The 13,816-nt window shown below is 42.6% G+C and overlaps 1 protein-coding gene across 2 annotated transcripts in view; it reads left to right on the top strand.

Moving 5' to 3' along the window:
* Positions 1-13,503, top strand: part of KIAA1958 (KIAA1958 ortholog) — a 61,167-nt gene extending 47,664 nt beyond the window's left edge. Inside the window, exons 3-4 of one of the 2 annotated variants that reach the window (XR_003538461.1) lie at positions 354-1,927; positions 8,450-13,503. Coding sequence is in view for 1 of the 2 variants with exons in the window: in XM_027709011.1 (XP_027564812.1) it covers positions 354-1,399 (1,046 nt within the window). In the remaining variant the exon portion in view is untranslated. Of the gene's footprint in view, positions 1-353; positions 2,651-8,449 lie in introns of those variants that run through there. The other variant, XM_027709011.1, reaches the window with a different exon arrangement.
* Positions 13,504-13,816: the final 313 nt, after the last annotated feature.

Raw genomic sequence — 13,816 nt, 5'->3', positions numbered from 1 at the left:
TGAGACTGAGCCATGCACATAGCATTGTGATCCACAGAAAATCCTTCTGCCTTGCATTTGTTCTAAAAAGCAGAGTACCTGTAATCCCAATGTTTTCCACAAATTTCCATGCACAAAACTGTGCCCCAGTGTCATGAGGATCTCATTTCAGTTTTATATCATACTCTAGTACATCATTTGTGAAACTGAAGTTGGTTTTTCAGACATGTGACAGGTATGTAAAGATATTTTCCAGTGCTCTTTGTGAAATTGATTTTAATTTTTTTTCCTTTTTAAGGAGATTTGTTTAGGGGAAAAGCACATCACACAAACTCACTGCTTTTGCTTTGTCTGTCCCATTCTTCTTCTTCCAGACCAGGATGAGAGAGCAGCAGAGCTCAGCAGAGAGCAGAATGAGAAGACCATTCGCAGTACGCAGACAGCTCTCCGCAATTTCCGAGAGTTCCTCATCTCCAAGTACCCCTCTGAGACTCGTGAGATCTATGTCATTCCCTGCAAAGAGCTTGATGCCTACCTTGCTTCCTTCTTTGTGGACGCCAGACAAAAGGATGGGTCTGAATATGAGCCAAACAGTCTGGCCAACTATCAGTGTGGATTGGAGCGGTATCTCAAAGAGCACAGGTATGGATACAGTATTACGAGGGATAAGGAGTTCAAGAGGTCCCAGGAAGCTCTAAAGCAAAAGCAGATAGAGCTGAGGTGTAAAGGAAAAGGAAACAAGCCACATAAATCCATGAAGCTCACCTTTGCTGATGAGCTTATCCTGCGCAAAAGAGGCTTATTGAGCCGGTACAACCCTGAGGGGCTGCTGAACCTGGTGTGGCTAAACAACACTAAGGCGTTTGGACACTGCACGGGTTTCCACGGGTCTACCCTCAAGTGGGGAGACATCCGGCTGCGGGTGACAGAGACTGGGTTGGAGTACCTGGAGTGGATGGGGCCAGACAATGGAGACGTCAGTGCCAAGAGCAAGAGAGGTGGGACGGACTCCCGGGTGTATGCCACACAGCACTCCCCCCAGACCTGCCCTGTGCAGGACTACAAGGAGTATGCCCAGAGGCGCCCTCCGGCCATGCGCTACGAGGATGCGCCTTTTTACCTGTCCATCAAACCTGTCGTCAACTTGGCTGCGCTTCACTGGTACAACTGCCAAGCCCTCGGGAAAAACAAGCTTGCCAAGATGGTAAAGACAATGTGTGAGAAAGGCAACATCCCCGGCCGGAAGACCAACTTCAGTGTCTACCAGAGCTGTAGCACCCTGTCAGAAGCACAGAGCAACCAGCTGGTGCTGATCTGCAATAACTTGAGCCAGCAGGCGGCCCAGTCCATGGCAAGCCACTCCAATACTGGCAACTTCATAGTGTCAGCCTCCTATGACTCTTCATCTGACACGGCCTGAAAGAGGGATATGACCTGAACACTTTTTTCGTTTTTGTTTCAAACATTGAATTTGTGCTCAATAATACACATCAACTGTGATTGTACACTATTCCCCCCCATAGCCCTCTCTCCAGTGTTAAATCACTTTATAAGAATATATAAATATATAATATATTTTTCTTTTTGCAAATAAGTCAACAGAAATAGTTTAGTATTACTAACATAGTATTTATAGTGTTAATACAAAAATGAAAGGTACTTATGGATTCTAATATAAATGCAGATTTTAAAAGGATAAAAATGGTTCTCAGGCAACACAAGATAGACTGAAAATACCCTCTGAAAATACCATTTTTAACATACATATATTAGTGAGTGTAAATCCCCAGAGAGGCTTAAGTAGCAATTCTGTTTCAAAGCATTTTTTCAACTTGGTATTTTAACATGGCCTCCCACTGTGGAGGAGGCAGACTTTACACTGGCTGCTGCTTCTTACCTGCTGGCTTATTCTTGATCAGCAAGAGCAAGAAATAAGAAATACATCAATGTAAGTTCACAAAACCATTTACAGCATTTTTTGTCTGTTTTTTATTCTGTTTTCTGAGGCTCATTTGTGCTAAAAAAATCCTGAAGTCAGCTAAACGCTATTTTTAACTTTTGTTTTTGTTGATTTTTTTGGGATTAGAAATGTTGCTGGTTTTTAGACTAAAAAGTGTTGTTCTCAACAATATGCGAAAGTATAATGGCAAAACCACTGTCATACACATAATTTTATCTCTCTAGGCATAGGTTGTTAGTACTTTGTCACTGTGTGTACATGATATAAAATCTATTGACTCAGAGGACTCTTTCAGTATTTTGGGAAATGCAACAGTGCAGAAAAATCTGCAGTCTTATCCCAAACTGTACAGAAAAATTGCATCAAATATGTCTTAAGCCATCATTTCAAATCCACCAAACAGGAGAGAGTGGGACAATAATTTCTACAGAATTAAAAAATTCTATAGAGAATTTAAAAGCTGGCTAGTTTTAAGAGCTGAAATACAAGTTTAAATTGGCTACACGTCATCTATTTCCATTGTAGACAATGTAAAATGTGCATGTGAATCTGAAGGCAGAATTTGGTCCTTAAAGCCTTGAAATAATGAGTGCTGCTGTTCCAACATCTGACTTTGCAATATGATTGTTCTTCTCCAAGTATGGGCAAAATACTAACAAATTCACTATTTCAGTGAATGATTATAATTCTTGACCTTTAAAATTATGAATGGTACTTGATGTGCTAGGGCTATGATGAGGCTTTAGACAAGTCTGCTGTGATCTGCCTGCTGAAGTCAATGAAAGAGTCAGCCTCGGCTGACTTCCCCTGTGTGTTGGATCAAACTATTACTGAGGGGTTTTCTTGTCTTGAGATTCTTAATTGTTGTGTTTCTTTACGTTTGTTTGTCTTTATTTCTTCACACTCCTGCATATCCTTCATATTCTTTAGATCTGCAACTGTGCAAAGACTTTAATCATCACTAATTCCAAAGAAAAGGTGAAACAAAAGTAGCAAATAGAAATAACCCACCTGGCACCTAAAACCTCTTTTCTGTGTTGCTGGGATGAAATGTTCCTGTGTGTGAGGGAGATGGCAGAATGTCTGCACCTTACTTAAGCCTTACTGAAGGTATGATCTGGGGATGAAATAGGTAGCAGATGTGCCACTGGAAAATCTTAAGTGCAGAGATTTCCACTATAATAAGTATCTGTCCTCCCAGGAAGCTTTGTGCAGGTGACACAACCTGGCTCTTATCTCTTTGTTCTCCACATGTAGCAAGGCTGGTACAAAGTCTGGGCTTCCTATATGCCAGCTGTCCTAGAGTCTTGGCATGCCATGGCCGTGTAACCCCCAGCTCTACAGCCTCCCATTTACTGGTCACTGTCTCTCGGGGCTGTAGGGCAGACAATGGACTGGTGGGCACAAGCAGTCACTCATGTTGCAGAGCCATCATTTTTTAACTTGGTTTTGGAATTTGAGACCAAATTATGACACTACTGAAGTGACTGCAAGCTGTGTCCATGATTTTCAGTGCCATGGCAACTCTAACTTGTATGTAAAGGAGACAGAAGCACAAAAAGGCTTAAGGTGAAGGACAGCTGTCCAGTTTCCAGATGAGGTGAGACATCTGTTTGCTGTTTGCACTGCCTTGCCTTTCCACAGCAGTGCTTTTAATGTGATACAGATAAAAATAGTTTTGCAAGGCCCGTGCTGCTCTCTGTGGAATTTCTGTGCTGTTTTCCACTGAGGACTCATGCAGCTGCTTAATATGTGCTGGAGTGCAGAAAATCCCATGCCAAGGAGCTCTCTAGGGGTGCCAGGTGAGAGTTCAACCACAGAGCCTACCTCTAGGAAAGTCTGGTCTCTGTTTCTCCCTCATTGGCACTCATTTCAACACTTCCAATGGCAGCTACTGCGGGATCTGACCTACTTCCCTACATTTCCTTTCCCGTTCTGCAATACGGGGATGGGCATCAGCTGGCCTTGGTGGAACAGCAGATCTCCACTTCCCACCTTTCCTCCCCTGCCCAACAGCTCCGCTTCACTGCGAGGAGCAGATCACAGGCTGTGCATGGTCTATGCTACAAGCAGACCTTTGAAGTGCTACTTCACATCAGTGCTGAAATTCAACACAGACCTCAGAAGAAAGAAGACTGGCACTGTTGAGTTTTGAACAGGAAGGTCATAAGAAGCATTTCCTATGACTTCGTAATTCCACATGCTGCCGAAGTTTTTGATTACCAGAGTATTAGGGTGGTTTGTGCTGATGTCCAGCACATGCACTGGGTGAGGCAACGTCTCTGATACCCTTGACTTAGGAGGGCACATCAGCAACCTTTGCTTGTCTGTTTGGGGGATAAGCTGTGGAGTATCTGTGCTTATTGTGATAGTCTTGATATTATCACAAGGAAGGCCAAGGCCCAACTGGAATTAAATCTGGCCAAGGATTTCGATGGCTTGAAGGGCTTCTTCAAATAAATCAAAAACAAAAGGAAAACTAAGGATAATGTGGGCCCATTAATAAATAGAAGGGTCACCCTGATAACAGAGGACACAAGTTACTGAACGCCACCTTCGTTGGTCTTCACTGACTGACAAGACCAGCCCTCAGGAATCTCTAACCCAGGACACCAGGGTAAAGGAATGTTGGAAGTCAAGGAGGATTGGGTCAGAGAACACCTAATCAAACTTGATGTCCAAAGTCCATGGGCCCTGATGGAATACATCCATGAGTGCTGAGACCTGACTGTGCAGCCCTTCTGAAGGATCTCAACAGGCTGGAGAGATGGGTAGAGATGAACTGTCTGAACTTCAACCAAGGCAAAGGCAGGTTCCTCACCTGGGGAAGAATAACCCCACACACCAGCACAGGCTGGGGGATGACCTGCTGGAAAGCAGCTCTGTGGAGAAGGACCTGGGGGTCCTGGTGGACATGAAGCTGTCCATGAGCCAGCAGTGTGTCCTTGTGGCCAAATAGGCCAATGGTATCTTGGGGAGCAGTAGGAAGAGCATTGCCAGCAGGTTGAGAGAGGTGATCCAGCTCCCCTGCTCAGCACCTGGAGTGCTGTGTCCAGTTCTGGACTCCTCAGTACTCCTGGAGCAGGTCCAATGGAGGACAACAAAGATGATTAAGGGACTGGAGTATCTCTCTGACCACATGCTGGGACAGATTGCCCAGAGAGGTTGTGGGCTATCCCTCACTGGAGATGCCCAAGAACTATCTGGGCACAATTCTGTGCTATGTGCACTAGGATGGCCCTGCTTGAGCAGGCAGGTTGAACCAGGTGACCCACTGTGGTCTCTTCCAATCTGACCCATTCTGTGATTCTGTGATTATAGGAGAAGTTTTTTCTGCTTTGTGGTATTGTCTTGTAATTCCAACTTCCAGTTAGTGCTGATTGCAGATTGCCTGGCAGATTTGGGTGGTGCAGCCCCACATAGACTAGTTATTGAAGAAGTTAAACATACATGGCCAGGATATGATACCCAAGTAGTATTATAGTCCAAAAATAAATGTATTAGCTTTTAAGAGCATGTAATACAACATATATTCAGTCTTCATTTGTGGACAGTTACAAGGAATTGAGTGACCACAGCTTATTTAATTACCATTTGTATTAAGGCCCTAAAAGGTTGTTAACTCGTTGGGAGGGAGACTTAGAATTTAAACCAATCTTATGGTTTTGTCTCACGCTTGTAGAAGAGTAGATGTCATAGGCGCTGCAGCTTAGCTGACAGGGGACAACTCAGTTGCTCGTAATTATCTCCCAGTACTCCAACTGAGGGTATCACACCTGTTCCAGCAGCAAATTGCAACTGGTGTGCAGCTTGCATGATGCTATGACAGAGCAACGTGGCCAGGGGCTGTTGCTGCCAACTCTTACCAGCATTCCCCTCTGCCTAAATGAAGGACTGGGGTCTCCTACCATGGCTCTTGATGCTGAGTACCTTTGACCATGAAATCAAGGGCACCTGGCAAAGCACCATCCTGCCCCTGTCCAGCGCAGGCTGCAGATGGTGGTTGGGTGCAGTGGCTGCAGTGAGGCACTGCAGGTGGCTGGCTGCATTCCTGGCTACATCATACTCTGAAGTAGAAGCGGAGCTTTTGCCCAGCTGTAAGACTGTGATTTCCTGAAGCTGGAGGTAGCTGGCTCCAAAATGGGGCTTGCTTTTCTCCTTTCTTTTTCCTTTCTTTTTTTTGTGCCACTCACCTTTCTTTTACCTGGTGTTAGAGCTCTTCAGGGAGTGATTTCAATTCAGTAGCCCAGCAGAAAACACAGCAAAAAAAGGGAGAAGTCAACATACTGAGTTGGATCTAGTCAAAAACAGGTGCAAAGCCAGTTGGGGAGACAGAGGATATTGTTCGCCTACCAGCATCATAGAGTCATCGGCCTGGCTCAGCTACTGCATCCCGTTGGAAACCCATCAAAAGGATAGTGCAGATTGAGACTCTTCTGAATTATTTACAGATGTATTTGATGCCTTCAGAACTATTTACAAGCTTCTGAGAGATTTGCTCAGTGCTACCAAGAGCAAAATTTGGCCTTGAACTTAAGAAAGAGGCAAAGTGCCAAAGCAGAGACCTGCACACAGTGCAAAGGAGTCTGCACCAATGTTTGTGCTGGTTTTCCCACGTGGCCTTCTCACGACGCCAAAACAAGAGTCAAACATGGGGATTATATATGGATGTCACCGAATTGATCTGGATGTAGCTGTGCACAATACATGCATTTGGATCTGTTCATGTGATTGCACATGTAGATGGACAGAGCTATGGGCACTTTGAGTGGCTTAAGCTCTGTTTTATTAGTCACTCATGCATGTATTTATGATATTTGGGTTTGCACAGTATTACGTGTCTTCAAGCAGGTAGTTGGAACTAAAATCTTTGATAGCTGGGTGTTGCAAACTGCCTGTTTTATTTAAAAAAATGTATTTATGCAACAAAATGTATTTTTAAGAGCAGGAGAATGAAATACTGTTACCAACTACGATGTAAACTAAATTCCAAGGGATATGTAAAATAACAGCACATACTTTGTTCATTTGCACAGTACAAATAATTCTGTGATAGCAGCATCAGGGCTACTGACATAGAGGACAATCTAACAATGAAATCAGTGTCCGTGTTGCACATTCTCCTTCATAAAAATCAACACTTTCAAACTATTTCGTTTTTAGAAGCCGCTGTGCACTGTTATTCAGGCTACAGCATCTCTGCCCTCTTAGAAAGCTGTGTAGAGAATGAGATGCAAGCAGCGTTGTACTGTTGTGTGTCAGTCTCTCAGATGTTTGTGACCGGATCTTGTTCTGTTGTTGGTGCAAGCGATGTGGGGTGGTAAGATGGGGATCAGAAAGAGCAGGTGTTGTGTCACTCTAGAGCCTGGGCTGCCCTGAGGACTGAAACAGCCTTAAAGGACACTGTGATTCTGGTTACAGTAGGTTTCCTCCTGGTCCAGTTCATATTTACCCTTTCTTGTCACGATGTCTGAGTACATCCCATAAGTGCACCGACTGACTTGACAAGCATGTGCAGTGCATGGGCTGATCATTCCTTCACAATAAGCTGCAAGTGACTACAATTGACTGACTGGTCTTCCTCATCCCCAACATCCCTGCTCCTCCCGCCATCCCTGATCCTCTAATATTCCCCTTTCCTGGTGTCTGCACTGTGGGACAGGGCGACAGCTTTGTGCAAGAGCTCCCTCCCTGCCTATCAAGTGACCTTGTGCTTTGGGGATAATGTGCTCAGGGTAGCCCACCTCGTGCTGGGTATGTGGAGGTTGTGGGATACTGCATGGGGGCACTCTGGAGGCTTGCATGTCTTGCATTCTCCTTCCCTCTTCTGGTTTGTGTGAGAGAGCTTTCAAGTCATGACATGAGATTAAATTTGCTCCTGTGTAGAGGACCCGGTCCACATCTCTGTGCTGTTTGGCCCTCCACTGACATCGTTAAAATAGGACTGAGACAACTGAATCCTCGACAGTACTCAACTTCTGGGCTCGCTCTGTCGGGGAGAGAAGTCCATCTCACATGGTGCAGACAACAGGGCATTGGGGCCCGTCCAACTCCCTGAATTTCCAGAGGCAGTGGGAATGTGTGCTAAAGAAGAGAACTTACAGGACACAGGAATATAATTTGATTTTCCTGAAATGAGCCAATTCATGCCTCTGGGTTAGGGAAGAAAAGGACTCAGCTGTTCACTATGAAACATAGCAGGAGGTGGGTCTGCACTTGTTAATGAGGGTTCTTTGTTAAATGTCAACATGAAGAGATGTCTTCTTTGGGGCAGGATGTGTTTTTTCTTTTCTTTCTGTGCTTTCCTATGTGTGCTGAATCTGCACTCAGTGCTGAGAAGTCGTGGAGAGAGGACGTCATCCAACGTGAAGTATGGCTATATTTCTCGCCACAAAACTTGAACTGTACCTTCTGGTGATGGTTGCCATGTGCTGAGTCATGCCTTGGTGGTTGGGGACAGTACTGCATCATCAGCTGGTGTCTCCCAGCACATCTGTTTTCTCTGTGCAGAGCCAGCATGAATGTCACTGCACCATTCTCCAAACAAAGAGCCCAGGAGCAGCGTGCCAAGGACACCGCTATCAGCTAGACATCTGCAAGCCAAGAAGGTGGAAGGCTCTAAGCACAGCTAAATGATGATGCCTTCCCATGGACAGCATATGACAAACATGTGAAGCTGTGCTGTGTCTCCTCAGCGGCTTTTGAAGTCTACCACCCAGGAATCAATGCTCCACCTCTTTCACAGAAGCATAACTTCAGCCAGCAAGGGAGTGGCCGTTCTGAGGACAAGCTGGGATTCTCTGAGCCCCCAGTGAGTTGCATGGTTGCACTGCTTCCAGCTTCACTCATGCAAACCAGGTTGTGCCAGTTCCTCCCCACTGCTCTCTGGCTGATGTCCTGTGAAGCTCTGCTGACATATTTCCCCAGCACCTTGACTCTTCCTGAAAGCAGCAGAGAGGCATTTACAAATGCTATAAAGCCCCACAGCCTAGACACACCTGTGAGCTTATTGAAAAGTTTGACACTATCCACTCACTGGAACATATTTGAAGCAGTGGTGATGTCTAAAGCTTTAATACCTACTCTGATGGGGGGGAAGATCAGTTTGGTATAAAATTTTCTCATTACATGAACTGATGGATCTCTGTCTCAAGCAATTAATTTATTCCCTCTGTTTTCTCACTGAATTGGTTAATGTTAGTTGGTAATGCAGACAAAATTCTTTTTATTTTATTATACAAATGACACTAAATGAGTTGTTGTCTCTGTATTGGAAATGGACTTACTGTTTCAAAGGGATTAGGATGCTTTTGGCTAATCTTTTATTCTTTGTGCTCAGCATTCACTACACAGCAGTTACTAGTATCTGAAAAAACCCAATACCTTTTCAGATTTCAATTTGATCTTTTGTAATTAATAGAGGTTTCTTTCACAGTATTTAAGATACTGGTGAGGTAGGTGCTATCTTTGAAATTCAGTGGGATAGTTTCAGTGGGAATAAGAAGAGGTGTTTAGCTCTTTTAAACAATGCTTTGGAAATCCATGTACGAGTTCTTTTTCATTAGTACTGTTTTATACAGTCCATAAGTGTCAAGAAAATAACATAACAGCCAAATGAAGGGAAAGACATCAAGAAAATGCAAAATGTTCAGGACAAAAATATTGTATTATTCCTGCACTAGAAAACAAAACTCTTAAAATTAATTTTACAGATACTATCTTTGCCCACTTCAGCTGCCTTTTTTTTTTTTTTTTTGTGAACAAAGAGAGCTTTCTGACATTCCTCATGCTTAGAATTTGATCTGCTCTCTGAAGGCTGTAATCTTGTTGAGATGGCCCTCCTTACCATTAGAGCATGTTCTCAGCTGGCCTGCATCTTGTGTAGCCCTAAGTAGTCCCTGGTCTGCCCTGCATTGCTCCTGCCAGGATTCCTCATTCTCTTCTATTATCACGCATTTAATACACTTACTATATGTAAATTTCCAGCCTGAAAACAAGCCAATGCAGGAGACACTGCCTCGGTATCTCCTGTGGTGGATATAGCAGGCAAGGCAATAGTAAATGGCTTTGAACTGATTTTGGTAGAGAGACAACTATCCTGGTGATTCTGAGACTGAAGGTGCACTGAATGATGACTGCAGTGTAAATTGCTTTGTGGAGACCTTTGTTTTCTACCTGAAGCTTATGGTTCAGATCTTGCAAGCTTTGCTTTTCTCTGTGAGAAACTTGAAAGATGGGGTTCCTCTGCCCAAGGCTGAGTGCATGGACAGGAAATGCAGGTGTAGAAGTATCCAGAGCATTCAGAATGTGCAGACAAAAATATCTTTAAGGAATCTGAAAGCTGTGAGGGGAGGAAGTGGTGAGAACCTGATTTTGCACCTATTTATGGCAAGCTGGGTGGTGTTGCTGCCAGAGAGAATTTGGTGCCAGTTCTGCAGAGAGCTGTGGGAAATGCATCCTGTGCCCTCTGCTCCCACCCAGCTCAGGCTATTATTGCACTTCCCCCCCGGGCGTAGGACTAGCCCCATTGAAACAGAAGGTTTCATGAGGTAGGCAGGAAAGGACACCCCTCAGACACTGTTGTGTTGTCAGTGCTTGCTTTTGTCCATGTGACCCATCTGTCTCAGGGTCATCTTGAGACCTGTCAGGGTAGACCAAATATTCCAGCCTTGAAGAAAAAGAAGTGGCAGAATATCGAAGTGCAACAAAGGTAGTGGAAAGGCAGTGGGAAAGCCTGGTAAGCACAATGGAAGTTTTTGTCTTTTTTATTAAAGAAGGCAGGCATAATCTTTATCCTTTAATATCCTACTTTGTTTTACACTGGAATTAGAAAATAATTTCCGTTTTTTTAATTATCTTCAGAGTTTAACTCTGACTTTGAAAAGCATTTTTACTATGATAGCCCTTGGTCTCATGGTGAGCAGTGCTAGGAGAAACAGCTAAAGCAAGGCTTTTATCTTTCCCTGCATGCAATGTTTAATCTTTCTAATCTATTAACATGAATGTATTTCCTGCCATTTTGTAAATTGACAAGATTAGCACTGTTTCTTTCAAAATAGCAGTTGAAAAACATATTTTGCTTAAACATAACCAAATTTTCACCTAACAATGTGAATTTTCCATAGTGACCAATCCATTCTTAGAGTTAAACTTCTAAGGCTAAAGCTCACTCACTGACTTTACAACTTGGTTTTTTTTTAAGAATAGTTTGTAAGAAAGTAGATTTTTGTTAAATCTTTTGTTTTATTAAAAAAATTTCACTGTCTTGCCTAATAGTAATAATAATAATAACAATAATAATAATTCTATGCATTGTGTGATTCAGTGATGTTGCTGTTGAAATGTTGCATGTTTTCTCAATGTTCTGACATTTGTGTATTTATGTAGTACTTGTAAAAGTCCTAACCATTGCTGCTATAATTACCACCATTTTAGGTAAGTGAAAACTGTACTATGAAACTGTGCCAGTTAGCAGAATTTTTGTGTGTCATGCTAAAACTCTGCATTCTGCTGATCATTTCTTGTTTTATGACAGTATTTAGTGCCTTCTGTAGAAGGAATCAATATGTTGTGGTAGATGGGAGATGCCAAAATTCTAATAACTTTCTGCACAGATGATCACTTACCAGCTTGAAGTTTAAAAAAAAAAGGAAAAAGAAGAAAAAATAATATTTAACTCTCCATCTTACTTTAAAGTATATTCTTAATGATTCTTACTTGAAGAAAAAAAAAACTTTAATAGAGCTGAAAAGAAATCATCTTCTTCTGCTACACCTCCTGCAGCAGCAGTCTGCCAGCTGGAGGGAATGCATAGTGTCCAAATGTTTCTGTTGGTGATGAATCCAGCCAAGCCTGTTCAAGTCATTGCAGAGCATGCTAAAGCGCCGTTTAATGACAGCAGTCCTCTGTTCTTGCAGCAGTTGTGAGCTGACAAGAGTTAGCCTGGTCAAGTGGTGGATTCCAGTTTGTTCTGCTTCTGCTGAAGCCGCACATTGCTGCCGAATGAGACTTGAATGAAAATCAAGCCCAAGATTTTTGGTCTTTTTCTTTCTAAGAACGTGGCAGAAAAGCTCTGTTTATCAAAATTCTGACATTGCATTTTCAGTTCTCCTTCTACCCTCTGCCTAGGCTCTAGCAATATAGCAAATATACACACTCATATGCATTCATTTTGATAAGATTTTGACAGGCTGAAATTGTATCCTACTGAACATACAATAGAAACAGTCAGGTGGGAAATGTGAGATATTCAGTTCTCTGGTGTATTTCCCAGTCTGGTTTCCCAGCATGGTTCACTGTACCTAGGCTGATCTTAGTGTTTTGTATGGAAAAAAGGAAAGACTGACCATCAATTTTCTGTCTCTATTGAGAGATTAAAGTCCATTATGTGTCTTGAAAAAATGTTTCAAATCAAAAATAACAGGTTATCAGAAAAACTGCATGTTTGGGAAAATAAGAGTACATTGAATTCATCCTCAGCAGTATTGCTCTAAAGTCGTCTCTGTCTTCAAGCAGGAAAAATTACAACCCTTGTGATGTCAAATACTTCCCCAAAAAAACCACACAACCAAACAAATGTATGCCAAAATTTTCAGTGTAGTTGTTCCTTTTTGTGATACCAAGGACATTTGCAAAAAGCAATATTGAAGCATATAGAACACGTTGAAAATCATCCTGCGTAGTAGGTTCCAAGCCAGTACCCCACAAACTGATGAATTTGAAAACCCCAGCTGAAGATTAAAACCTTCCACAAGGGATTAGAAACCTTTTCCAGTGCCTCAGTTCCCATCCGTTGAAGGACCTAACAGAAATGTTAGGTCCTTTTATTGTCCTTTAAAACCTGAAAGCTTCTTCAAGCTCATTTTACTAGACCAGAAGCCAGCTGAGACCAGTTACGATGTGATTCTCCATTGTTTTGGTTGTCTAGTAGCTATTTACATGTGAACACATGCTATTAGTATGAGTGAAGAGTTTTGACTCCACAGAACTCCTGCCTATGTGACCCTAATATTAAATATTCAAGGCATGGTCTTATATCCTGCATTTCTTCTATTTATAATAGCTAGACCTGAGTCTCCATGGTCCCACCAATTGCACTAATTGTCTTATCAATTGATCTTCCTAACTTCTATGAAAAGAGTCTATTAAAAAAGTCAGATTCCAGCAGCATAGCAGCTGTTTTTTCCCCATCTTCTATTCCATTTGAAGCTAGGTACATCTGCATTATCTTCAGCTTAGATTTGAGTCAGAAAAGCCATCAATTTCCTTTATTCTTACTTTGCACCCTCGACATGCCGTAATGGTTCTACAGGTGTAGGCCTGGCAATAGGATTTAGCCTCCGTCCTGCAGCATGTCAGTCTCTAGTTGCATTTGTTTGCTTTTCACCAAAGTTCATCAGTTTCAAGACACAAACTGGGTGATAGTAGTGGTGTACTGCTTTAGATACCACCTTCCAAGCACAGTGATTCCTTCCATGTACATAGTGTCCATATTGTCAGTCCTGTATTTACTCTTGTGTGCATTTTTTGTCTAAAGTGCATAATATTGCAGGATCAGCTTTTTTTTTTCTTTTTTTTTTTGTTAAATAGCTTAACCTGTGCTCCTGAAAGGATCCAGGAAAGAATTATCCATCCAAACCCCAGTGGAATTTGGAGACTTAGCTTTTTTTAGACCCCTTTGGAAGCCCCAGCTGTAATCAGCTATTTAAAGCGGAGATGTTAGTGTGAGGAGTGCTACTTATCTTCCACTCCAAATGCAGTTTTCTGTACACAGGGCACCTTCTTACACAGATCTCTTGCTCCTGCGTTTGAGAGATTATATATACAGCAGATTATATGTACTTGTCTATTAAGGAAAAGTAATATTTTTATGCATTT

Source organism: Neopelma chrysocephalum, unplaced genomic scaffold (assembly GCF_003984885.1).
Source record: "Neopelma chrysocephalum unplaced genomic scaffold, ASM398488v2 Primary Assembly neopelma1_96671, whole genome shotgun sequence".
Taxonomy (NCBI): domain Eukaryota; kingdom Metazoa; phylum Chordata; class Aves; order Passeriformes; family Pipridae; genus Neopelma; species Neopelma chrysocephalum.
Note: the sequence above shows the minus strand (reverse complement) of the source record. Positions and strands in the feature narration are given on the sequence as shown.